Source organism: Globicephala melas, chromosome 1 (assembly GCF_963455315.2).
Source record: "Globicephala melas chromosome 1, mGloMel1.2, whole genome shotgun sequence".
NCBI lineage: Eukaryota > Metazoa > Chordata > Mammalia > Artiodactyla > Delphinidae > Globicephala > Globicephala melas.
The window spans coordinates 121,006,229-121,034,063 of NC_083314.1; the positions used below are offsets into that span (position 1 = coordinate 121,006,229).

Below are 27,835 nucleotides of genomic sequence, written 5' to 3' on the forward strand. Positions count from 1 at the left end.
GAAGCCCCCACCAGCAGCTACTCACCCTTCCTGACTTTATGCCATCTTACCCTCTCCTGCAACCAGGTGGTCATCGGACACCAGGTGCTGGCCAGGTGGTGACTCAGGAGCCTGGGATGTTCCGCCTGAGGATACCCTTTCTCAAGAGTTCTCCTTACCCCTCAGGTTCTCATAGAGATGAAACAATTTTAGATGAACTTCATGGAAACAAAAGGTTTTTTGAGGGGGAGGTATTTTGTTTTTAAGATAAATATATGCTTAATTTTTATAGACCCTCAGTAACTACCAGTTGGATTCTCAGCAGCTTAAGTAAGCTGTCAAGTTTAAGGCAAGCTATACTCATCTCATTTTAGCCTCCCTTTTATAGTTGAACCACAGAAGTCAGAGCCCAAGATGCCTTTCCACTTTTTCATGTGGTATAGCATTTGTCAATATTAAATTTAATTTGTCCTAAGAGCAGCTCACTAACAGCGAGAACACAAAGCTTGCTGAACTTCACTTTGTGTGTTCAGAACAGCCAGCATAGCAAACCTAATGAAATCAGCAATATTATTCTACCAAATCTAGCTCATCTCTGTTGATTAAAAATGTTATAGGTTTAAGGACTGACCCTATAAAAAACCATTTAAAATGTAACTATTTCATCACCTATTCTGTCTCCTGTACTTTTTACATGGAAGAATATATACCAATTACCAATCCAGTGGGCCAACGTTAAGAGGTCATCATCAACAACAGACATTTATTGAGCACCTATTGTGTGCAAGGCACTGTGCTAGGCATGGGGCTACAAAGACAAAGGAGAAACAGTCCCTGCTCTCAAAGAGCTTACAATCTAATTAGACTAACAGGACACATACATAAAAAGACAAAGGACAATCCAAGGTAGCATATAATATTAGGGCACTGAGTGGAAACAAACTGGATTGCAGCCTTTTTTTGCATTTCTATGGTGGCTCAATACCCTGAGTAGGTGGGGATGAGGGAGCTAGAATAAAGGGGTTACTCCTATTCATTTATAAGCCTTGTAGACACTCTCTCACCTCTTCCCACTCCAAAATGTCTTATGGCATGTGCTAGAACCTAGGCAGTTGGTTCACTTTTACCCCAAAGGCTTTAGTATTATAGTTCTCATTGAAGTGGCCTTTTGATAGGGTGACACACTGTCCTGGCTTTCCTGGGACTGTCCTGGTTTTGGTACAGAAAGTCCATATTTTGGAACTCCTCCCCTTCCCTCCTCCCTTGGCCATGGGGAAACCAGGATGGTACTTCTGAAAAACCTTGTCCTGTAGACCTCCCAACCTACTACGGCTATTGCTCTGGTAGGACCCAACCCAAATCTGTTCCCCAGGTAGGTCTCTAGTTTAAAAACCTATAAGAAAGACCTTAAGAGACACCAAAGACTGCTGGTTTAAGAGTACACTGTAGACAAAAGACAGCAGGAGAGAATGATGGCAAAGACAGAATGAGGTTTAAGAGAGAAGCAATGAGGATAGAAGAAATGATTGGGTCAGGAACGAAAGATGTAAGTGGGCTAACATCACCTCCTAACACTTCAGAGAGAGAGAGTGGGAACACAGACCCTTCTTTCAGAGTGGGTCTGTTTAACAACCTGAATCATCATGCCAGTGGAATACAGGGTATATTTCTGAAATGAGGTCACTCCTACATAAGGGCAAATATTTGGGCCTGTTAAATCGGTACACATGCATTTAAATAACACTCTCAGTCCTGATAGAATTTCAACATTTTCCTTCCTTCTAAATACCTTTACCTTCTAAACCAATAATTTTAATTTTTGAGGTGAGTTTTTATTTCAAAATAAGGATATAGCCTTCCATTTTAGTGTAATTCAAAAAGATCAGTAATGGAGAAAACTTCAGAAAACAAAGGTAATCTGTCTTGAGAGCTCTTGTCTGTAATCTGATACACATATCTGGTAGGAACCTAAGGGTTCCAAGAGACCTCACAGAAATTTCTCTTTTAAGTACAGTACTTTGTGTTTTGCTTTCATTTGTTTTTTGGAGAAAAGCTCTAACTCTGCAATCTTAGGACCTTGGAAGTTCCTGCATCACTCTGGTTGTATGTCTAGCCCTTAGGAGCACATACCAGGGTTAGTGAAGCACAGGGACTTAGTTATCTAATACCCATTAACCGTAATGGAAATCACACAGCGAAGTCCCCACACAGCGAAGTCCCCACATATTCAGTGTGCTGCGAGGGAAGCAGCACTCTGAATATTTACCTCTTAATGTTCTTTTAATGTATGCTTTCTTGGGTGAATATTTACTGGAGAATATTACAGGCAAGATTCCTCCTTTTATGGGCCATTTGAAGTGATTGATTTTGCCTGTGCATTCCTGTACCGTTGCTCATAATGGCTATGGCCTCTGCCAAATGTTCTTGCGTTGAAATAGCAGATGCCGGGGATGGGCCAGCCGTAGCTTTGTGTTACTGGGGTCTTAAAAGCTGAGAGGAAGCTGATGACACAGCTGGGGAGAGAGGAGAAAGGTATGTAACATAATGAGTATGATGTAGTCTCCAAACACAGTTGGATATTGAAATCACTGAGGTCTGTAAACATGGTTGTAGTCTTTTATATGAGTTGATTTTAATGGTGTTGCATCGTGTTAAGACTGATAGTCATGAAACGATATTGGCAAGAGAAGAATTCAGTTGCCCACAGCCAGTTGCCGCAGCACAGTCTATCAGAGTTCTAGGTATTTTCTTTAAATGCTGTAATAAAACCACTGTCCAAGTGATAATTTCTTACATATTTATACCATAGTTTTAAAAATATAAATTCGCATACTCACATATCCTAGCCACATGTAGATTTAAAATATTTCCCAATGAAGCCAGGAATTTCAGTATTCCTTTGCTTTACACTCTTTTGAGTATCTGAGAGAGAAAAGTTACAAAAAAGATGGAGCTATCCTATGATCTTAAAAAAACAAAACAAAAACAAAACCCCTAAAACCTGAGGATAATACAGACATTTGAGATATTATCTGATTAGGTAATATAGCTGCATCTTTGCATGTCCCAGTAAGCCTTAAAAATAAAACTTGTTAAAGGAGCTACTTACATCTGAGCAATATAATCTCTTCAAGTGATGGGAAAGGTGGCCTATGAATCATTTATGTAAAATTCTTATGATTTTTTATAAGTTCATAAAGTACTGTTTGTCCAGAGTCCATGCTGTAGAAGAGATTGTGCTGGAATAGAATCCTATCGTTTCTTTAAAAAACTGAGACAATTTAAAGGACACATTCCAGTATGTTTTGGACAGACATTTCCATTGCATTGGCTTTTTACAGCTCACGCCACACCACAATAATACCAACTTTATTTTTGCTAAATAAATATCTGGACTGTGTTTGCATCTCAATAACAGTACTCCATATAATTAATAATACTAGTTAATGCAAAGGAATGGAGTCTCAGTACTAATTAAGGAAAGGGAAAAGAGGTGGTAATGTGAGAAACCTTCTTTAATCTCAAACCAGGTCATGTTTTGTAAAACAATGTCAGTCTCCATACATAGTATTTGCTGGTGCCTTCAAATTCGGCATTAGAGAAATTAATGCCTCCTAAGCCATGTGTAAAGAAAACATTGGTATATTTTTTTAAAGGCTATTTTTGAACAATATTACTTGTGTAAATGAAAATCTTTCACACTAGCTGATCTTGGCTCGGAATAAAAATAAGTCCTTTATACTTCTGAAGACGAGGGAACGGCAGTGAATATAATGTAAGATTTGCAGGAAGTGAATCGGAATAGTTCATAGGATAAATGAGTCGTATGATGGGGAATCTCCTTGTATTCTCTTCTCCGCACAAACTCACAGAAATGCAGTTCCTTGCTCTTGTAGTCAGGGAATAGCATGAAAGATTCCCCCCACCCCCCACCCCCCCCTTAGAATAGCCTGGAAGTTTTCTCTCTCTCTCTCTCTCTCTCTCTCTCTCTGGTGCAAGAAGCACCAGAGAAGCAGGGGATGGATTTTGGCCAATGGGTTCCATGGAAGAGGTATGTTTTTAACCACAAGAGGGGGATAGGTAGTAGGGGGATATAAAAGGCCCCCTAAAATAAGGCTCCTGCTACTGTGGGAGCCCCATCATTCCAAGTGCAAAGTCCTCATGTGGGTCAACAAGAGGCTCGTTGAGAGAATTTCAGATCTGGAATGAAACTTAAGAGGTCCGCTGGTACAGTGACATCATTCTGCAGAAGAGGAAACTAGGGCTTTAGTGAAGTAACCTACATCAATCATTACTAAAGCAAACTGTCTTTAAGTTTCTCTTGTTGGTACCTTTTTTGTTTGAACGACGCAGTTTTTGGTTTTCAATGTTGTCATTTGGAGCATTTCTGCATATTGGAAAATGTCATAGCTGTTCTTGAAGCCCGAGGGTTCAAAAAATGCAATGCAACGTTTCCAAGCCAAATGCCGTCGCATGCTAACGATGAGCGTTGGGAACACCGCAACTCATCTCCCAGTTCCGGGCCTTTTCCAACCATCACTCAGGATTAAAGAATTAGGAAGGATAAATTACCACATAATCATAATCTATAAAAATAATGGCCGAGAACACACTAAAAAACTCTCAATAAATAAATATTGGGCATTTGCTTATGAAAGTCAGTGAAGATATAGTCTTCAGAAATCATGTCCATACTTTCAGGCTGCTTTTTACAAATCACACATACAGAGTCCAACAAACGGCAAAGGTTCAGGTTAGGATACAATTTGATAGAAAAATGACTTTTGACGTGGTATTTCTACAAAGGAATACGACTAATGTTGAGTTCCTAATGTCTCAGTTTCGAAGGCAATACTTAAAGAGATCCAAAATATTTTTAGCCGTGGCAACATTATTTAAATGAGAGTTCAGCCCCTACGGTAACCCCTTTTGAAAGGGACGACACTCATTAGGATGTATTCATTCTGGAATTTTCCCTTACAAACCAACTGCACTGCTGTGTAGTCACGCCTCGGAGGCACCTGTACATGGTACTTCTTGAGAACTGAAGCTACCCCGGCGACCCATTCTGTTCCTCTTTCAGGTCTGGTGTTTCAAGAAGTTCAGTGGCCTGATGTCTGATACAGTGGGTTCTTGGGATATCCATCTGGCCACACACATTCCTCAGAACACAGGTTTATTCTCAGGATGACTTATAGCAAGTGATTCTGGTTTCCAGTCTGGTTGAAAAAAGTGAATATTGAATGTCTGTGCCCAGTTCTTAAAGACTCGTTTCTCTGTGATAAAGCGGTGATGACTGCCCTTCCGTCCTCGCTCGTGGGAGAGGTACATCGTACATTCATCAGGTCCAAGAGGTTCGTAATAGTGATAAGGTACTGAAGGGTGATCGGGATCCCTGTAGGAGGAAAACGAGATAACTGATTAAAGCCAAAAAAAAAAAAAAAAAAATTCCTTTCACAGATTTAGGTAAGATGTTATCTTTAATAAGCCGATAAGCACAAACCATACTTTCAAGTTAAATGAATTCAACAAACGGTTTTGCTGATGTTTAAGCAATATGCACGTGAAGAGGGTCTGAGGCTGTGAAATAAACTCAGCGACCATCATTATCAAACAGCAAGATTAAACGTGAGCCCGTAGGATGTTCAGGCTTTTGGGATTTGGAAACTACGTAGTCCTAAGAGCCAGCTATAGTTATGATTTCCACTCTTGCCCCACACAGTCTGTTTAGCACAAACAGCTATGAAGATATTTACAAAACAAAAGCACATCATCCTCCTTCCCCAGCCCAGCCCCACTCCAAACCCTCCAGGGGCTCCCACTTCCACTAAGAGCGTGGCCTACAGGGTGTTCCGTGATCTGGCTCCTCTCCAGAGCCTTCTCCTAATCCACTTGACCTTGTCTGCTATGCTCCCGCCTTACTGGCCTCTCCGGTGGTCATCTCGAGCAAGCTGGTCCCTCGCCTGAGGCCTTGGCTATTGAGGGCAGTCACCCGGCTGGAACGTTCTCTCATCAGCTCACTCCTTCTCACTGCTGGGGATCAATGCAAATGTATCCTCCTCGGAGAGGGCTTACCTGATGCCTGCCCCTTCTCTCTATCTCACTTGCATTTATTTCCCTTGTGGCATTAATCATTCTCTGAAACTGCTGTCGTTGTTTACTTGCTTATTGTCTGTTCATGAGAGCAGGCCTTTGTCTTGTTCTTAGCAGGCGCGCAATAATTATTTTTTGAAGTTCTGTTGTTGAAAGAAATTTATATGGAGTTAGCAGCTAAACGGCAGGCTTCTAAAGACAATTCTTCCTCCAGGTATGGAAAGTGGATGATGCAAGTTTGATCGCATGGGAGAAACTCAGCAGGCATGACGCCACCATTTTTCTCTTGCTGTTTTAGACGGACAATGTACTTAAACCTAGAGTCTCTACGTTGAGAAAGTCCAAATCTTCAACCCCCGCTGTGTAGCCCGAGAGTCCCCACATTTTTCAGTCTCTATATCCCTGTCTCCGCCTCATAGGAGAAACACTGGCTCATTTGTTCAAGGTAATGTGAACAGGATTAACATGTGGTGGTGGTGAGTGCCCTGATGTAGGGTTACTAAAATATCTCACCCCCAAAGAGGTCTGGTCTCAGAATGGGTTCCATTCCACCCCACCTCTTCTGTCTTGAAGTCTAAATGATAAGAGCAGTCAAGATATCCCAGCAGATAAACCTTCCTACCTTGACCTACACTCATCAAGCGGCCTTGTTGCAAGACTAAGCTCTTCTTGGTCTCTTCTTAGCGCTTCTCTTAAAAAGTGTCCCAGCTTCCTGCAAACCACCTTACAGGGTTTGATGCCCTGGGGTCTCCCTCCCAGCACTCAGCTTTACTTTAAGTACAGTAACTTGGTTTCCCAGAGATGCTCATCCTGCTAGATACCTATTCGTTTTCTTCAGAGGAGATCAATACACAAATGGCTTTTAGAGTAGCAAGTTTTCTGGGGTCAGGGATCGAAGTCTTTTATCAAGAGGGGTGTCGAGTTCATGGCTCTGAAGACAATAAACCTTTGAGCTTCCTCTCCTCTGAGGTTAAAGTTCTTCCAGGAAGAGAGATTTACTTTTGTCATGCAGCATTTAAACATTCCTCATCCTGGGTTGGATGCTGCGCTGAGTTAATAGTTTGCATCTCTATTATGCCTGTCTCAGAAGTATCTCTATGTTCTATAGTGAGACATCAGATCCCGTCCTGTCCAGTTATTATAGAGTTTGCTTATTTACTTACCCTAGAAATTGAAACCCCTTAAAATTTTAATAGAAGGTGTTTTCAATATAGAAAGTGCATGGTAGGAAAAATTCAAGTTGGAACGGACCACTATGAAGAAACAAAATTAAAAAAAGAGAAATAGAAATTTGTGGGACAAGTCTCCCCAGATTCATATGGCTTAATTTGGGGAACCGTGCTAAATTCATGTTGCCATGGTAAACTTGGGGTTAAGCTTTTATTCCAGTACGGATCAGGTTTTAAATCTGATTCATCTAAGTTTTGGACATATTATTGGCATCAATCTGACTAAAGAGGCAATCGGGTTTCTAAAAATATCATGAGATTGATTTGACACCTAGGCATAGAGGGAAATTGGAAACCAGATAAAGGATGCTATAGGATCAATTTCCTTATTCAGGAAGACCATCTCCTTGAATGAAAATGTATCTGGCTCCACACTGCTCTCCTAAATGGAGAATTAAATTTACATATTTGGTTCTGATGGCTTCAAAGGTGTCCAAATAACTGAGGGTTGTCTCCATGCTTTAAAATTTTGTCCAAATGGCAGAAAAGGGCTTGATGGGACTTAGAAGGCAGAGCCGAAGCAACTGCAGGGACAGCTCTGCTGTAGGTTGTCAGCCTGCCATCAGGTGTCATCCACTGTGCTGTTCAGAAAGCCCTTCCTTCAGAAAGTTCAAGCTTATAATTCCTTAAGCCTTTTTTCCCAAGCCTGACTTTCTAAAGGCTGCCATAGTTTGTTTCCCCTCCACCTGATCCAAATGAAAACAGCAATAAAAATCAGCAGACTTTCCACATCAGGAGGCTACTGCTGTAAAAGAGAGGATTCTGGAGCTCAGGTTGCTGTCTGGGCTCAGGGGATGCTCAGAGAATTAAGGTGCAGCGGTGCGGGCTGTGCGGGCATGATAATCACAGAGCCAGTTCCCTAAGTGGCAGCAGCCTCTCATCAGCCCTCCAGGGGCCAGTGGGGGAACAAATCCTGCAGAATAATGTGAAGAAGGATTGTTTTTTCTCTATAGAGAAAGCAGGTAGGGAGAATGAAAGAACTACCATGTAGTGCACAGGTATTAAAGAAATACCATGGCCTATGTTCCACCTCCATAGAGTCTGGTTTAATTGATTTGGAGAGGGTCCCAGGCATAGGTATTTTAAAAAGTGCCTTAGGTTTGAGTATCAAAATAAATAATGGCAGTATTGGATTATAAGTCCCATAAAATAAAACTGAATAAATATCCATGAGTCCATGATGATTTCAATAAATTACTGAATAAATAAATAAATGAAATACAGAATAATTCCAATTAATAATCTAGAAAGAATGAGGGAATAGAAAATCACCATTAGAACAATGCAGTAATTGTTGCAGGCAAGATGCACAGACGAATGGAATATGAGAGAGGAAAAGCATGAGGAGAAATAGGTTATTTGCATAAAGTCCCCCCAATGTATTTATTAATGATAGAGGGAAAAATTGTAACTTTACAATGAGTAAACCTGGCAGACACCACCTTCACCAAGTGACCAAGGTTAACATCGCCAGTAATAAGACATTTTGACATCATGTACCTCTTGATATGAAATGCTATTGCTTCTGTGGTATCTTTCTCAGTAATGCATAGCCTCAATCTAATAATTAGAAACTATCACACAAATCCAAAGTGATGGACATCCTACAATGACCAGAATTCTTCAAATGTGTCAGAGTCATGAAAGATAAGGAAAGACTGAGGAACTTTCAGAGACTGGAGGAGACTAATGAGACATGATAAGAAAATGCAAAGGGATCCTGGATTGGGTTCTGCAGGAGAAAAATGACATCAGTAGGAAAAATGGTGAAATGTGGATAAAGTTTGAAATTTATTTAAGAGTATTGTACTGGTGTTAATTTCTTAGTTTTGATAATTTTGATAATTGGACCAAAATGGTAACATTAGGGGAAGCTGGGTGAAGGGTATACAAGAACTCTCTGTACACTTTTTGCAATATTTTCTGTAAGTCTAAAACTTTTTCGAAACAAAAAAATTTAAAAAGGTAACAATGTTATAAAGTTCTGTAGGAGATTCTAATATGCAGCCAGGTTTAAGAAGGCTGATTTAGTTAAATACCTGCTAAGCCTCAGTGCTTAGCTTATATTATCTCCTTTATTCTCCATCAGGCGTCTAAGGTTAAGTACCACTACTCCGTGTGATGGGTGAGCATCTGGCACCCAGGGTGAGAATCCGGCGCCCAGGGTGAGAGTCCTGTGCCTGGTTTAAGCACACAGCCTCACTCATGGGCCATCCAAGATTCTAGACTTGACTCACATAGTGCTCAGCACTCCACATAGACTAACATTTAATCCTCACGTCACCCCAGTGAGAGAGGTACTGTTATTACCTCTGTTTTACAAATGAGAAAACTCATACCCAGAGAAATTGAAGAAGTTTCAGGGCCCAGATCTGAACCAAAGCTGTACTCTTAAGAGTGAGGCTCTGTGTCTTGGAAAAATTCCTGTGCCACCAGGTGGCTGTCTGCACTAATGGCACCCCAGGTTCCCGTTGGGTTGGCACCATATGGTTGAGAGCAACTCTGTCCTTGCTGCATTCTCCCAAGCACCCACCTACCGAGGTGCCCCGTGCCTGGTGGGCACTGTGCAGCGGGTCAGGGTGCGAAGCACAGGCCTCATGCTCATTTGCAATTCTGCCCACTGATATGTTATCAATGGCAGCAGGAGTTGGTGACGTGCCATTTTAAATCTTCTAAAGCTAGGCTGTGCAATTGGAAAGAAACCTCGTATCATTAACAGGTAAGGGTGGATATTTCCATTTCCGGGTATGATCTAGGTTGACCCTGATCTCCCAGTTTGGGCTGGACGATCTAGAAGGCTACAAAGATCCTGAGGAAAGAATGGTGCTTTTGCCTCTCTTGAGAGCCTCAGATACTCTCTCCAAACACACTTTTATTCTTGGCATGGTATACAGTACCATATAGCAGGTAGTCAGGGACTGTTTGAGGGATAGTGTTGAATCAGTAGCTGTCAAGTACCTCGGTTGTTCGGAAACTGGCTCGCACTGGGGGTCTTGGGGACAGTACGGAGCATTCAGAAGGAAATGTTCCCCTAACAGGCCTTCCTACACAGCTACTTCAGGCCCGGGAGGCCCCATGAACCACCTTTATTCTGTTGCCTCCATTTCTTGTTTTTACAGCCTCTTTTGGAAGGAAACTGCCACACACTTTGGAAGCCAGTGAAATAATACTTGTGCTGCTGGGGCACAAAAAGTGCCGAGAGCCTGCGGCTGCCCACTCGTCATGGGTCAAAGGCCCAAGTGAGTCGCCTGAACCCCATATCCACACCCAACCACTCAGGCACCTCAGGTGATGCCATAGCGTCTCATAACAGATGCATTGGAGCCATGGGACAGAGGAAGGTAATGAAGACACCCAGTGACCAGTAAGTTGGTTAAATTATAGCAAAGATAGAAGAAGAAATTATGGCAAAGTTAAGCATCTATGAAAAAAAAAGTACAACAATGTATTTTAAGTTCACTTCGTAAAATGTGAACCACGTGGACGCATTACATTCCATACCCGTCCTCTGTACGCGTCTGATTCTACAGGGCAGACTGGTGCCAAGTAGGAACTTGCCCTGTAATGCTGGCAGCTTTATTAATGTTCACTAGCTAATAACTCTGGCAGAATCAGCTCTCTGATATTCACGATACCTTTGAGATGTCCTTCACGTTATGGATAAGATATTCATTTAGTTCCATGACAGTGATTACTCTGAGTCGTTACTCTGCTAATTAATACTCAGGAAATGATGGGTAACAGAGAGTTGTAAACTTGGTAATGTGTTAAGTATGACCAGAAATATGACTGTTAGATAGAATTTAAATGCTTGGCCCATTGTTATCACAAATAATTTACAATGGAAAATGAGATTAAAAATACTCACCATCACTTAGTTTGGAAAGCAATGATAACAGAGCCTTTCCATTGCAATTTATAGTCCATCTAGAGAGAATGGATTTGCCTCCCCATATGGATACGGCGTGATTTAAAGGTCTATGTCCCCATAATAATATATTTTGAGGCTGTCTCTGGTGTGACACGACATTAATTTTCTCTGGCTTTCTGAACACTGATGAGCCTGGCGTCCAGTGATAGAGGCAGGATGGAGACTGATGTCTCATGCCTGAGGACCCAGTGCTGGCCTTGGCTGGGAACGATACAGGTGGCCACCAATGACTTCTTTGGACCCTCGAAATTGGTACTTGCCACTGGCTAATTATACTCTTCACTCACCTGGCACTTTTGATCTTGGAATAAATATAGAATCAGTCTCCTAAACACCGTCAAGGAAAGGAAGGTTTTTATTTATTCGTTGAGTTAATCAATACTGAATATACACTACGTGCCAGACACAATGGCAAGAGCTAGGGACACAAACGTGGCTTGAGATAGGACCCCTTCCCTTGAGGAGATTACAGGCTGATGAAGGAGATGGACATGTCACTCCGTTAGCTGAGGCAGAGGGGAAGGTGGCAGAGGCCCCAGTAGGGGCCCAGGTGGGGTCTGACTCAGATAGGAAGGCAAGGAAAGCTTGGAGGAAGAGGACCTCCAAAGCAGTGGAGGGAGGGGTTAAGAGTGTTAGCTCTTGAGCCCTGAAGACCTGAATTCAAATCCCAGCTCCATCACTTACCTGCCCCACGACTTTGGCCAGTTGTTTCATGTCCTCAAGCTTCATATGTAAAATGGCGATAATAATAATGTTTATCTCCTGGGATTATCATAAAGGTTCCATGAAATGGCACCTGTACTCGTACTCAGCACAGCACCAGCGTGTGGTATGTGCAGAAAAGCTATCAGCCATTAATATTACGGTGAAGAACCGGTAGTGATCAGCCAGATTAAGAAGGAGGGGATGGATGTTCCGAGATGAGGGCAAAGGGACAGGTGTGTGCAGGGTGAGCTCCTTCTTGAGTTCCTCAGTACGGCTAAAACAAGTCTGTGAGTAGAGGAGATGAGACTAAGGTGGCTGCAGAGGTCAGGTCCTGAGGGCTTCTGTGCTAAGCTAGGGAGTGTGAACTTTCTTCTAAAAGCTGTGGGGACCTAATGAGGGGTTTAAGTGATAGAGTCAGACTTGCAGTTTATCCAACAGCACAGTGGTGTTTGGAGAGGAAAGAGAAAGACCAGAGTTGGGGAGAGCGGTCAGCAGTCTATTGCAGCACCAGATTAAGGAGGAAACGGTTGCATGCCAGTCACATGACTTTTAGTCAGCGTTAGATTCTGCCAGGTTTCGAATAACACGTCCTTCATCTGCCACCATGGCCATTTATAAATTCACTCTTTCCATTTGTGGTGTTAAATATGAACGTGGGGTTATTCGTCTCCCTAAGGAGTCCATGTGCTAAGTAGTTTAGAGGCTACTGGAAATCTTCTTGCCAATGAATGATTCCTGGAAGTAAGCCTGGCCCTTTGGGTGGGAGGGATGAGAAGGCCAGACCTCCAGGAGAGCTGGATGGAAAATGACAGCTCCAGGCTTGTAGGAGTGAACCCACTCACACATCTTAGAAGTCAGGCACTCATGGATGGCTCTGCTGTCTGCTCCCAGGATATAATTTAGTCCCCTCCTGCACCTCCCTATATATCCCAGCATATAGCAGCTGACATTCCCTTTGGGTCACTGCCACGCTAAGCTGATGGGAATGACTGCAGAAGTAGTCCAGCGTTTGGTCCTCCTGAGCCTTGGTTTCCTTGGCAAGGAGAAGGTGATGACTCTATTCTCCTTAAAAGTGTGTGAGAGTGTGATTTAGATTGGAAAGCGGCATGACCGTATCTTAGACCAGAGGTCATCAAGGCTGTCAATGTTCTTATTTGCCACGGGACCCTTTGTGATATGAGAGCCCACAGGTAAAACAGAGAGAAGTTCATCTGCTGCCGATGAAGCGGGGCAGGAGGGGGCAATGTTCTTTCATCTTAGCTCCTTGCCCTTGTTCCACCGGATCAGGGCAGGAGAAAGCCAGAGCTGGATGTTTCAATAAAGCCCTGCGCGTCAGAGACTACGACAGGCAGAACGTGAATATTTTCTCCCACAGGAACCTTGGGAACCTTCTGTCCCTTATGATTGAATTGTGTCCAAGTGACACGCAGGAGACCAAAGGCGGGAACCCTGTCTCATTCATCTTTGATTATGTCCCTAAGTGCCCAACACAAGTTAGGTGAATGAATCAGAGTTTCTGTGATTTGTTTAGTAAATGACTTCTTTTGAGGGTCCTAGTTGTATCTCAAAGTCTGGAAAGGTTAATTTACCCAAAAAGAGCAGTTGGCTCTCCTTTCGTTTGCTGAACCCTGGCCCCATGTGCCTAACTCTTCATTCCAGTGAGAGACTGGGCATAAAGAAGCCACAGAATGGGGGAGTCTGCTGTGAGCAGCCCGTGGGGTGTCCTGCAAGGAGCTGGAGGGAAAGTGGGATCCAATTCACATGGGAGCCTTTCGTGTCCTTGGCCCTCCCTGCCAACAAAGCACCGTTCATTAGTGCTCGCCAGACAGCTCCTTAAAATGTGCTCATGGGTGCATACCTGCAGATGAGTGAGCCCTTTCTCCTCGTAAATTTATCCACACTTAATGTACACCAGCACTGTGCCAAGAATTCCTCATCTATTATGTCATGGAATTATCATATAACCCCGTGAGGTAAGCACTAATGTCATCATCATCTGCAGACATGGAAACTACGGCTTCTGAGACGGTCATTATTAACCTGCCCACGGTAACTAAGGCTCAGTGAGGTTGAATAACTTTCTCAAGGTCACATAGCTTCTGACCTTGAGAAATATAGCTCATTTTCAGTCATATAAACACCCTTTGACTACAGCACGAGAGAGAGAGGACAGGGCCATTCATTCACTCAGTATGTACGGAGCATCTGCTATAGGTCAGGACGGTACTGATCTACTGTCCTGTGCACCATGGCTCCAACAGTGATCCCAACACACAAAAGTTTCTGCCCTCGAGGTGTGTATATTCTGGTGGACTCAACCAGCATGAGGTCTGTCATCTCACAAAAGCTTCCCTACCACTTTTGGCCCCGGTGATATCTTATCTCCCTAAGTCCTACAGCTCAAGACACGTGTACCCTGCTGGCCTTAGAGTTCTTAGCTTCTTTCAAAATCAAGACCAAGGGGGAATGATCAGACTAGTAGCTGGATTAACTTATAAGTTGCTTTTTCATTTTCTGGTGGTGATACTGTTTGCAAGAGTCATTTTGACTCCAAGTGGCTTTGCTGTGCTTGTTAGATTTCTGTGTGGGTAAGGCTTATCGTAAGCCTCCAGGAAGCAAGAGCTGTGGCCTGTTCTTTGAACCCCTCCCAAAATTCTTGGTACCTTTCAGGGCAATTCTCAAGGGCTTAGGATAATATTAATAATTATTTTATATATTTTATGTATAATATTAAAGTATTAGTAACACTAATGTTATTAATAATCTTTCCTGAGCACTAACTTTGTGCTGGGCACTGTGTCAAACGTTCTACTGCCATGATCTCATTTAATCCTCACCATGACCTGTTTCCTTTTATTATTATTTTCTTATGCCCATTTTGCAGATGAGGACAGCAAGGTTCAAGGTCACCGGTAGGAACTGGGTGCCTGGTGGTTCAGCCCATGTGTCCTGGACGTGAAGATGAAAGGAACCTGGGAATCAATCTTTACTGCTCCTTCCTTTCTTACCCTTCCTAAACGGGCATCAGGACTGAAGAGGATGCTGTCACCAGCCTAACCCTCTGCAGCAGAGGATGCCCAGCACACTTCTTCACTCTCTCTGATAGGACACTGGGGTTAGGGATCCTTCTGATGAGTCCTGGCCAAAATCATCTTATGAGAACAACTGTTGAACCTTTGGGATGGTGGCTGAGGAACAGAAATTCAGAGCGGCTGCCAACATACGGTGCATGGACGGTATCTTGACTTCCTTGCTAGTGTCATCGTATAAATTGTTCCCATCCTAAGTGCACGAAGCTGTGATGAACTAAATCTGAGTAAGAGAAATGACAGGTTAACTTGCCTTTCATTTGTTTTCCATAATAAGTGCAATATTTCCTTGAACACTTTAAGTCATTAACATTTCAATTTCTTCATGCTCTTTTTCTCCGGTGCCCTAAGGGCAATATTACATAATTATATCTGCCGTCTAACCATCAGCTTTGATGGCTGTTTGCATGCCCAAAGGGGCCACTGCCACTGCCTTTGTTAGCCTGTTGGTTTAAGGAGGCAGTTGGCTTTTTTACACCATCTTACCTACTTTTTTGCACAGAGGTTGTTAAAGGGGAAAACAAGGCCAGTGCATTAAGTGATGAGGAACTGGGTGAGGGTCCAAGCTCACTCTGGCCATGTACTAGGTGCTGTTCAAAGCACTTTACATGTATTCACTTATTTAATCCACCTCCAATACTCTGAGGCAGAGTCTATTATTATCATCACATCCACTTCTAATGACGAGGAAGCTGAGACACAGAGAGAATGAGTGACCTTCTCAAGGTCGCACTAGGTTAGTAAGTGGCAGGGCTGGGCTTTGAACCTGTGCCGTCTGCGTCCAGACTCCACCCACTTCCTTACTACATCATGTCTTCCCTGGGGATGCATGAGTCCAGGCAGATTTCAAAGGCCTGCTCTGTCCACCCCTTTCCTTCTCCCCTGTGACCTGACTCTTACATATAAACTAGTACTGCTGCTGTGTGGTCTTTGGATTAAAAAGGGTGGGAGAAAAGTGGCACAGTGATAATGGCACAATAAAGTATGCTTCATCATTCTTGCATCAAACCTCCAAATGGTAGAATTTGCCTAAAGGCTCACAGACTTTGAGAAGTTGTTAGGTTTAAAACACATGAAGGTATAAGCAGGCATAAATTTTAATGAACAAGTTTAAAATGCCCTCCCACCCCAGATCTTACCATTTAAATATCATGACTGAGGCCATGTGCAGGTCAGCAGGCATGCCTGAAAACTAGGAAACTTTCTGATTTTATTGGCATCGCTCCTTTAGGTTACAGGTGAATTTCAATCGGCCTTCCACAAATCAGGCCCTGAATATTTCTCAGTGTGTCTGTTAGTACACACCGAACTCTACCTGGGCACATGCCAGGAGGTAACTTAAGGTAGCAATAGAAATTATTATTACATCAAAATAATTATGCCTGTGCTTTTGGTCTTAGAAACACAAACCGAGGCTACTGATGTGGAAAGGGAAAGAGACTAAGAGGAATATTTTAATTTTGGAAAACAGGCCTTAACCGTCAAAGAAATTGCCCTCTTTAATTCATTAAAAATTATCACATTCCTTTCAAATGAGAATAAAACTAATATATTTTTTTAATAAATTAATGAATTAATGAATTTATTTTGGGCTGCATTGGGTCTTTGTTGCTGTGCACGGGCTTTCTCTAGTTGTGGTGAGCGGGGGCTACTCTTCATTTGCAGTGCGCGGCTTCTCATCGCGGTGGCTTCCCTTGTTGCGGAGCACGGGCTCTAGGCACGCGGGTTTCAGTAGTTGTGGCTCACAGGCTCTAGAGCTCAGGCTCAGTAGTTGTGGCTTACAGGCTTAGTTCTCTGCGGCATGTGGGATCTTCCCAGAGCAGGGATTGAACCCGTGTCCCCTGCATTGGCAGGCGGATTCTTAACCACTGCACCACCAGGGAAGTCCCCAAAACGAATATTTCTTAATGCTTGTTCATTGTTAATATTATGCCAATTACTGCATTACTTTTGGTTGATAAATATTCAGAGGATAAATGAAGCCCAAAAGATGGATTAATTCTCCAGCAGTACAAACAAAAACTTTCAATATTTTATATCACATAATTAAATGCCGTTTGCTGTTTCTAGAACCAGGACTTGGGACATGTTAATTAATTGCTTCAAGAAGACAGTAAGACATGTTTCATGGTTGATAGTTGGAATCAGATATTTATAAACACTGCACAACACTGCTGATGAATTACATTTGCAGAATAAATCCTACCTGCAGAAGTCTGGGGGCACCATGCCATAAACATTGATCCTGTCACAGAGCTCCAGGGCAATCGTCATTGTGAACCAGCCAGTGCTGAGCCAAGTGTTGGAGATCTTCCTGGAAGGAACAACAGTTAAGTGTGCAAGCTGGTAAAATAATCATTATACCCACTCCATCTTAAACCTTTTCTGGAACAAGGCTGACTGTAAACACACACACTCTCTCTCTCTCCATTTGGTAAACTCTCTCTCTCACTCTCTCTCTATCTGCTAAAGCTGGAACTTCAGCAGATAGAAATCTGTTACTCATACCACCATATTCCATGATAATATGATAAATGGTGTCAGTACTCCATCATGGTGGATTCTCAAGGGACTTCTACATAGTCAAAGATGATGATCAATGTTTCAATGTTTAAGTGCGAATTATTACCACTCAATTTCTTGTAAGATGACAATCCTCGTGTGTCGGCTCTTTATTAACTAGAATACTTGACTAGCTATAAGTATTCTTTTTTTGCTCCACGCAGGGTGGATAACAAAGAGCTTACTAAATGTGAATAAACACAGTTGTCTTTATCTATCAATTGATCAACTGATTGACCAAATGATCTTAGGGTAGAAGCTTGCCTTCAACTAGACTAATTAACACCAACATCGTGACTGAATGTCTTTCCTTAGAAGGAGTACATTCATTTGGGAATGGGCTAATGACCAGAGGAAAAGGGACACAGGGATGCTTACGTGTAATTGAGCATTTGCTTTATTTTACCTCAGAACAGTCCGAGCCCTGTGAAAATTTTTATTAAATGACCAAAAATGGACAGAATTTAAGGAATAAATCGGTGGGTTCCAACATTCATTCATTTGCCCAATCAAACATCTGTATTGAGCCCCAACCACACACCAAGTCTAAGGGTAATCGTGGAGACACAACATCAAGGTCTAATGTGACTTGTGAGGATGACTCGGTCCACCATGCTATGCTGCTGTGGATATTAATTTCAATTCTTTGGGGGTTGCTGCATTTACTTTTTTTTTCAGTGCTTGTGGCATGCATCATTAGCCAGTTTCAAACACCTTATCCCCAAGGTCAGACTGTCTGACTTTGCCCAGCCATAGCACCGTATGTGATGTGAATGAAAGAGCTGCAGGAAAGCTTTTCTACTTGCACTGCGTAGCACCCCTCTTTGAAAAGGAAGAGTTTTTGTTAAGCAGTTTGCATTATTTCCATTTCGCATAAGGAATAACAACCAAAAAAGACATTTTAAGATGTCTTTTGTTTTGTCACCTACCTGACAGGAATGGGTAATTTAGTCATTCCTGAGTTCGTGGCTTCAACTTTCTAGTTCTTAACTCCTTTACTCATTTTTATTTTCCATTCCATTGTATCCAGATCCAGTAATATCCCAGGAAGTACATTTAAAATATTCTCAAGATGGAAATAGCATGGATTTGTATCTTACTAGTTTCTGTTATTCACCAGCTAAATGACCTGAGGCAGGTTATTGCTGTTCTTTGAACCTTGATTTCTTATCTAGAAAGCAAGCATGGGAAGCTCTATCTTCCTGTGCTATTTCGAGGACTAAAGGAGAGAACATCATAAAAAGTTATCTAGTCTGGTGTGTTGATACATCAAGATCCCTTCCTCGCCTCTTGGTTACTAGGTTGGAGCAAATGAAATAATAATTCAACCATTACTCCCAGTGCTTTTTAGCACACACAAAACAACTGATATCCTTCCAACACTGCTACTGGCTCTTGTGTAGGAGCCATCGTCAGTAGTCAGGGCAGTACAGTAAGTCCCTTACATACGAACTTTCAAGTTGCAAACTTTCAAAGATGTGAACGTGCGTTCGCATGTCCAATCACATAAGTTAGTTCACGTGTCTGGCATACATAGTCACATGCGTGCATCCTCTACAAGTGGTTGTGCTTTTGTGTACTTTACTGTACAGTACCGTATAGAGTACAGTAGTACAGTATCTTTATTACAAGCCCAGGGTGTCATCTGTGATGAGGAAAAAAGAGCTACTACCCAGACATCACTGGATTGTTTTTTTCAAGAGGGTAGATAGAATTGAATCCAGCAAGGGAATGGAACTTGTACCATCAACATCAGGCATGAGTGACATTGCTGCTTGCCCTCCATCTCCTGTTGCTGACGATCCTTCAGCTCTACCATCTCCCACCTCCTCTCCCTCCTCCAGTCAGTAAGTCTTCTTGCCTGTTCACTCGATACCAGCTCCTGTATGTAGCTGTTGTACTGTACTTTTCAAGGTACGGTACTGTAAGATTAAAAACTTTTTTTATTTTTTGTGTTTGTTTTTTTATGTATTATTTGTGTAAAAAGTATTATAAATCTACTACAGTACAGCACTATATAGCCAATTGTGTTAGTTGGGTACCTAGGCTAACTTTGTTGGACTTACGAACAAATTGGACTTATGAACACACTCTTAGAACGGAACGTGTTCATATGCAGGGGACTCACTGTAATTAGAAAATTCTGGAGCCTCCAGCCTACATAGGTATTAACAATCTCCCTTGTTTTTCACCAGGGCTCTAAATTCATAAGAACTTTGGGACTGGAGGAGGTGGGACAGAGCAGAGCTGACTGAATGGGGGAGGGGAAGAGAAGGCAGTGCCTTGCCTCAAGTTAGACCTTGTCTTCACCAAGGCTGTGACCTTGAGATGGCAGGTTGTTCTAGACTTAAACTGGGAGAGTGAATAACTGGAATGATGTGGAGCCCAGGAGGAGAATGACAGCTTACTTATACCTCCAGATTCCTGATCCAAGAACCACACTCATGTCCCTATGCTTTTGAGTTGTAGGAAACACTAAGAGGGCTTTTCCCAGTGGCAGAAACTTCCCTACAACTTTGGCTTTCTTTTGTGTGATGTAGTAGAAATCACAAGCCATAACCTGAAATATAGGGGGATGTGACTCTACAGGAAAAGATGTAATGGGTAAAAATGGGGAGAATAAAAAGTGGAGGACTAAAGAAACTAAGGTGAACCTTTCTTTAAAGTGCCACTTAAAATTCCCCGGACTTGTGAAATAGTAGTCTTTTGGGATCACAGGCTATAGAAATGTAACTGCTTTGTGCTTTCTAAAAAGATTTGAACTCTTTTTCCAACAAAGGAATATCTAGTGTTTTTACACTGAATCAGCTGTAATGAAGGAATATGAAGAGCTGTCATGTGCTAATTAGGGAAAATTATCAGATATTCTTTTATATGATGAAGTAACACACTAAGCTGATAATGCTATAGTACACACTAAATTACAATTAAAGGCCTTTCTGCTCCACCAGAATCTCATTTATAATATCTATGGAAATATTCTTCCTGCAGTTATTTCATTTATACTTCTTTTATCTAATTACTATAATATTGGTTCTGAATCATATTTTCCTAATGTACCCTGTTCAATTATAAAGTTATTTTCAAGTGCAGTTACTTTCTAATATCAAAGAATACCACTTGGCCATCTATGTCATTTGTCATGCTTCTTAATTGCAGATTGTTCCTGAGACATTTTTTTCTCCACTTTTAAGTAGGGTGAAATTTCCATAAATCAAAATTTATTGAATTATCTCATTTCTTCAAAATATTAGCCGGAAATGAATGTCCTGATTGTGAGATTGCAAAATTAGATATTCCATACTTTGTGTATCTTTAATCCATGCCACTGTTTTGTTAGGTTTCAAGAAAAACATACACAGAGGCAATACTGTTAGACCCTAAGTGTTTTGTATTTTAGTTTATAGAAATAGTTTTTTTCTGAAGGGCTGTTCCTGACTTTGTTCTTTAGCTTGGAGTAGACTGAAGATTAAGAATGTGGACACATGAGAATATTGAGTCAATACAATATTAGCTTATTTAAGACAGTTTCTTTCTTTTTTTTTGCGGTACGCGAGCCTCTCACTGCTGTGGCCCCTCCCGTTGCGGAGCACAGGCTCCGGACACGCAGGCTCAGCAGCCATGGCTCACGGGCCCAGCTGCTCCACGGCATGTGGGACCTTCCTGGACCGGGCCATGAACCCGCGTCCCTTGCATCAGCAGGCGGACTCTCAACGACTGAGCCACCAGGGAAGCCCCTAAGACAGTTTCTTAAAGGTAAGAGGCACAAAGATTCTAAAAGTTGACAGTGTACTTTGGCATCCTACAAATCCATCAGTGTGATTCCCTGTGTGGGGACTGCATGGATTCTAGTAGATGGATGAGAAGCCTGGTAGCCAGTCCATGAAATTTTACCTGTCTCTTACCATCTGGGCTCACTAAGGACACAGGCTTATTGAGCAAAATGTTTTCACTGGTCAGAATTTAATGAATTTAGTGAGTGGGTTATGTCTTGACGTGAGGTTGTTTCCTAAAGATGTAAGGATGTAATGACTAGTCTCCAAGTTTTCAACTTAATCCCTTAAGAAGACCCAGAGCAATGTGTAAATATCCTAAATAGCTAACACTGCAGCAGTGTTTCAGGAATACTTACATTTAGCAAACAACCATTAAACTCAAAAGAGAGAAGTGTTTTCTATTGAAGAGAGTCTTTCTACTTATTTTGAATTTTCCAACCAGAAAAAAATGAAACTGTAAATAACTTCCCTCATTCTCCTTCTCTTAAAAAGTGCTCTCCTGGTTAAATAACTCATTCAAATGAGCAACAGTCTGCTATTTGTATGTTTTTTTTTTCTTATTTGTGGTTTTTAAAGGACAGTAAGTGACTGGATTTCATGACAGCGTGTGATGGTGACCAGGATCCCCCATGTGATCTACTGGCTGGGCTAACCATGGAATCACCTGGGCTTCCAGGGAAGGAGGCCACAGTGCCAGTGGCCAGGTCCACCTCTCCTCAGTCCATCAGATGCCATGCCCACTTTTGCCTGGACCAGCCCTCAAATGGTCACAAGGTTTTAAGGATTTAAAAAGAAAGCTCTTCCCTGTAAAGAATTTGGGAATGCTGGGCTTTGGTCTTTCTTTAAAACTCTGTTCTTCATAATGAGCTGCCTAAGCGATAGCCAAAAGGATTTAGTACTTCACATTCTTTACTTATCGAATCTCTTTAGTTTTAAGATAAGAAATTGATGCAGGAACAGTTTTTGTAAGGGAGGGGGTAAATTACATCATTAAATGTGTATTAATTATAAACATATGTGTTTTAGAATTAAGGAAATGAGGAAATTTAATTATTAGACTGGTCCTACGAGGCCTAGTCACTATGCTCTTGTCACATGTGAGGTCACTGAAATGTTAGATATCTTGTCCAAGACCATATAACTAGTGAGGGACAAAGAATTCCAACCCAGAGCTGTGTGTTTGGACTACAGCACATGGCTCCTTTCAATGTCTATAGCTGTCCTTTTCTTCACCTAGATTCGGCCAGCTCCCCACCCTTTATCTCTGCTTCCTCTCTGGCTACTCCCCGCCAGCACTCCTGTTGCAGCCACAGGGACTCTTCTCCAGCCCCCTGGAAGTCCTCTCACCTCCGAGCTCTTATACCCATAAGGATGTTTCTCTCTCCCCTTCTCAGGTTCTTCTTTACCTGGATAAATACTTATTGGCCTAGGTCTCAGCTTAAATACACCTTTTGGAGAAAGTCTTTCCATCACACCCTCATCTTCTAGACCAGTGCTTTTCAAAAGATTTTGACCTATAGTCAGAAATACATTTTGCCTCATGATTGAGCATATATGCTCACATGTATTGTACATGGTTTTCATTTCATTTTAGTTTTCTAAAGTGTGTAATTTAGTTTTTTTTAATATACTCACAGAATTGTGTTCTCATCATCCCTATCTAATTCCAGGGCAATTTTATCACTTCAAAAGAAGACCCTGTATATGTATATTTCTGTGTATAAAACTGAAACAAATTTTATCCCATGAAATAATACTTTGCCTTACTTACTATAGGAGATGAATGCTGATATTGTCTGTTTTATTCCATTCTTTCCATTACATTAAAAACAATCTTGCAATGACTCAATACATACATTTCATGTTCCATTACTGAGTTGTAAGCAGCAGTTTGGTAAGCCTTGTCCTAGACTACGGCAGGTCTCTCTGTCCCACTGGTCGTAGCACCGTTTTCTTCCCCTCACATGACCTAGCTCACTGGCCACTACTTGGTGAATATCTGCTGGCCCTGTTAAGACTATATTCTGGGAGGGCAGGGTCTAGATCTGCCTTATTTCTGACTGTGTATATCCCCAGTACCAGGTGCAGGGAAGTAGTAGGTACTCAGTAAATATATGTTGACTGAATAAATATTTGCCTTTGAAAGAGAAAAATAACCCTATACACTTATTTCTGGTTCGTGTTCACACAAGTAAAATAAAATGCAATAAACCTATTCTCTTGCACTTACTACCAGTGTAAGCCAGGAGCAGTGTTGCCTCATCCTCCAGAGTAGGGATTTGGCCCTGAATTATCTGTATAAATGTCTCAGTGCTTCCTTTCACTTTGCCCTATAAATTCAGCTTCAGCAGTCCAGTCTCCAGGAGGGCCCTCCCGGTGAGCTCTATAGATGGCGTGAGCAGTGTGGTCACAACAAAAAGCACTTAGCAAAAGCTTTCAGAAATAAAAGAATGCCATTTGCAGCAACATGGATGGAACTAGGGATTATCATATCAAGTGAAGTAAGTCAGAGAAAGACAAATACCATATGATATCACGTATATGTGGAATCTAAAAAAATAATGTGAATGAACTTACTTATAAAACAGAAACAGACTTACAGACTTAGAAAACAAACTTATGGTTACCAAAGGGGATAGCGGAGGAGAGAGATAAATTAGGAGTTTGGAATTAACTACTACTATATATAAAATAGATAAATAACAAGGACCTAGTGTAGAGCTCAGGGAACTATATTAAATATCTTGTAATAACCTATAGTAGAAAAGAATCTGAAAAAGAATATATATATTATATATGTATGTGTATATATAATATATATAAAAATTATATCTCTATAACTGAATCACTTTGCTATACACCTGAAACTAACACCTGAAACTATACACCTGAAACTAACACAACACTGTAAATTAATTATACTTCAATTTTAAAAATGGTTAAAAATTAAATTAAAGAAAAAGAAGCTTAAGGAGATGAGCTTATCTGACATAAGCATAAAAAAAAAAAAAAGCTTTGCTTTTGTTGAATCAGCCAGCAAGGACATTTCCTCACCCTCCCCTAGACCCCGCGCACCCCCTGCCCGTGCCTCTGTACCTGTCTTTGCCGGTCTCGCGCTTGAAGAGCTCATCAAACTGCAGCATCTTGTGGCGCGTGATCATGAAGGCCTTCAGCCGGGGCAGCACCTGGCTCAGGAGCTGCAGGTTGTTGTATACCTGGCCCTTGCCGTCGCGCCGCATGTAGCTGCTGGGGCCCCAGAAGATGAACACGGTGCCCTGGCTGACGTTGAGCAGGTCGTGGCGGTTGCGGAGGATTCGCTGGAGGCTGGAATGCGCGATGACCCTGAGGCTGGTGCGATTGCCCACGTCGTGCCCGTAGCCGCGCGTAGGGGCATCATTCATGCGGATGACGCACTCAGTCTGGTCAATCCGGGGGCCTCGCAGGCTACGCAAGAGATGCCCCGAGCTCGTCACCAGGGCGCAGTCCCTGCAGTGCATTTTCAGGGGCTGCAAGAACGGGGAGAAGGACCCCATCAGCGGCAACACTCGCTTGGCACCAGCAGGTCACTTCCCTGCCTCCGAGGGCTGCCATCTTCGCTCTTCTCCCTCCTGTGCCGGAATACATCCCTTCTGCTATTACCTCATCCACCCCTACATTCTCTTCCAGACTGGTGACAGGGAGTACTGGACAACAGGGAAAGAGAGCCAGCGGTGACCTGTTGACCATTGGGCTCTGGGCTTTACTGATATTAATAGATCAAATCGTCATATCAACCCAGCAAGCTTGCTGTTACTGCCATTTTACAAATAATGATAACCCTAGGCTCAGAGATGTTGAAAAATTTGCCCAAAGATGCATAACTAGCAAGTAATGAAGTCATGCTTTCAAACCCAGGTCTTTCTGAATCCAAAGTTACCCCCAAGTTGAAGAAAAGACTATACTACAATTTGCTGTGACACTAGTTTTAATGCTCATAACTCACCTTATTGGAAGTTAAGCATGTATCAGTGTTCTTGGATGCTGTACAAATATATTTATCCTAAATAGACATCGTACAAGAATCATGTGAGAAAAGACATGCAAATTGTAACCCCTTAGAAGCCATAATTTTGAAATGACAATTATGAGAGTTTCTCCCATTTTAAGGGGAGAGGGAGAGAAATTGAGTCAGTGTATCTTCAGAAATGTAAAGAAAGCCTCAAGCTCATCCACTGTGCTCGCGCCCTGTGGAAGGCCTGGCCCTATGGTGTCCACCAGGGACAACGCCAATGACAATGCTCATTTCAACATCCTGAACCAGTGATGTACTTTCTGAACACCTACGTTCTTACAAGTTAAACATTTCCCTGTTCATGTTTAATGAGAAATATCTCTCAGTTGCTGTTTGAAGATAATGTAATTAGGGCCGGAGGCCCAGGCCAGCAAGTGCACAAAAAAATGATAATCAAGAATGTTCTGAAGGACAGTTGCACTGTTAGATTTTCCCCAGAGCCTCTGCCCTTCCTCTCTGTTAACTCTGAACTGGACGCGCTGGCTCCCTGCAGTCTCAGAAAACTGGATCCAATTTAGTGCTGCGTATATACAGTCTTGTATTTACTCTGGGAGTTTCCTAAGCCATAGCTCTGTCTTCCGAACCAGACAGAGAGCACCGAGGGCGGTCACCTTCCCTCACTGCAGAGTGGCCAAGGGCACCCACATAGGATGGTCAGGCTTGTCTACACTACCTGTTAGCTATGGGACCTTGGCAAGTCACTAACCTCTGCAAGTCTCACTTTTCTCATTTTTAGCCGAGGATAATTGATGCCTCATTCCACTTTGATAGAATTAAAATGTACACAGTGGTAGGTTGAGCCATTTAAAATTGCCAATATTTGACCTGCAAAAGTAGCAATTGCATGGGGTTGAACCCAGTCCTTACCATAGGACGTGGCACGGCGTCATTCATTAAGTGAAGGCTGCTCTGGGGCTTTTCAGGCAGAGTGGAGTGCATGGCAGGTACGCACAACATCAGTGTGTACTGATTGCTCCGGGTTTCTAATTGACACATGGGCTTATGAAATGGCAATTCTACCACTGCAAATTCTCATCATTTCAACATCCTCATCATTTCTCATCTCAACAACCAGTTACTCTTAGGTGACAAATGTACTGGGCAGCACGAATGCGAATGGAATGGAAAAACAGAACCCCTCAAAGTTTATACTTTACTGGGGGGCAGTAGGTCAGAGATGTGCAATGACGTGACACAATGGGGGGCTGTGCCGCACTGTTAGTAAAGGGGGCTGTTTAGAGCACAGCCGGGCTGGGGGCACAAAGGAAAGAGTGGTCAACTTAGTTAATATTTCTGATGTTCTCTGTGCCAGGCACTGTTCTGAGCTTTTTATATAATTGCATTAATTCTTCAACTAAACCTATAAGAAAGATATTACATCATCACCCCTGTTTTACTAAGGAGAATATTGAGAGGTAGAAGAGGAGCCCGGTTTGTTAGGGGGTGTTTGGGTTTTAGCATCCAAAGTCCTGTATCCTGGGAAAGCTCTACTCGTGTGAAAACATTCCTACAAAGATGACAGGGGCGTCTGCAAATAGCATGTGAGTAAATGATGATTAGGGTCAGGAGACCCAGGGTCTAAACAGACTTTATCACAAATTGGGTACTTAACTTTCTCACCCGTAAAACAAAGAGAGCGCCAACTAGACACCTGTGGCCAGATGATATTCATTCGTTCATTCATTTAACAGACACTTATTAAGCACTTAACACACCCCTGAGGTACCGTGTAACTCAGTCTGTTTGCTTAATAAGGTCACTTTGCAAGATTTAATTCCACTGGACCCGAAAGCCATTGGGACCTGCTTTTTCCCCTCAGACTCACCTAGAACTATTATCCTGAATTTTCCAGTTTGATTTATAATTTCAAGACATTGTGCTCATTTTTACTGGGGAAAAAATTCTAAAGAAAGGTCCCAGCATTTCTTTCCCCATAATTAATTATTCTGCTGTGATTCTCAGAGCATAGGCTGCTTGACAGGTGAAACTTGTAACACCTCTGGAGATTCCAAGGCCTCTCTCTCTCTCTCTCTTTCTCTCTCTCTCCCTCCCTCCCTCCCTCCCTCCCTCTCTCTCCCTCCCTCCTTCCCTCCCTCCCTCCCTCTCTCTCCCTCCCTCCTTCCCTCCCTCCCTCCCTCTCTCTCTCTCTCCCCACACACACACACTATGCCCATGTGAGGCCAGATGAGCACCCTTTCAGGGAAGGCCAAGGTTCCTGACTGTACCATACGGACCCTCTGTGATTACCGGGCACCACCAGAACATGCTGGGGTCCACCCAGTCCCAGAAAGCCCTCCCTCATGAGTCCTGCCCACCTGCCTTAGCTCTGAGGTATTGATTACCTCAGGCAGCAGCATCCTCTCTTTGAGTTGTACAGATGCACCAAACAATGCAAAAAAGATCTAAGTCTGAATTATGCC

At 42.4% G+C, this 27,835-nt stretch overlaps 1 protein-coding gene across 1 annotated transcript in view; it reads right to left on the reverse strand.

Annotated features, from left to right (window-relative positions):
- Positions 1-3,933: 3,933 nt before the first annotated feature.
- Positions 3,934-27,835, reverse strand: part of ST6GALNAC5 (ST6 N-acetylgalactosaminide alpha-2,6-sialyltransferase 5) — a 175,148-nt gene continuing 151,246 nt past the window's right edge. The window contains exons 3-5 of the mRNA XM_030866177.2: positions 24,461-24,870; positions 17,233-17,340; positions 3,934-5,374 (exon numbers count right to left, since the gene is read on the reverse strand). Coding sequence (XP_030722037.1) covers positions 5,143-5,374; positions 17,233-17,340; positions 24,461-24,870 — 750 coding nt within the window. The 3' untranslated portion in view covers positions 3,934-5,142. The remainder of the gene's footprint in view (positions 5,375-17,232; positions 17,341-24,460; positions 24,871-27,835) is intronic.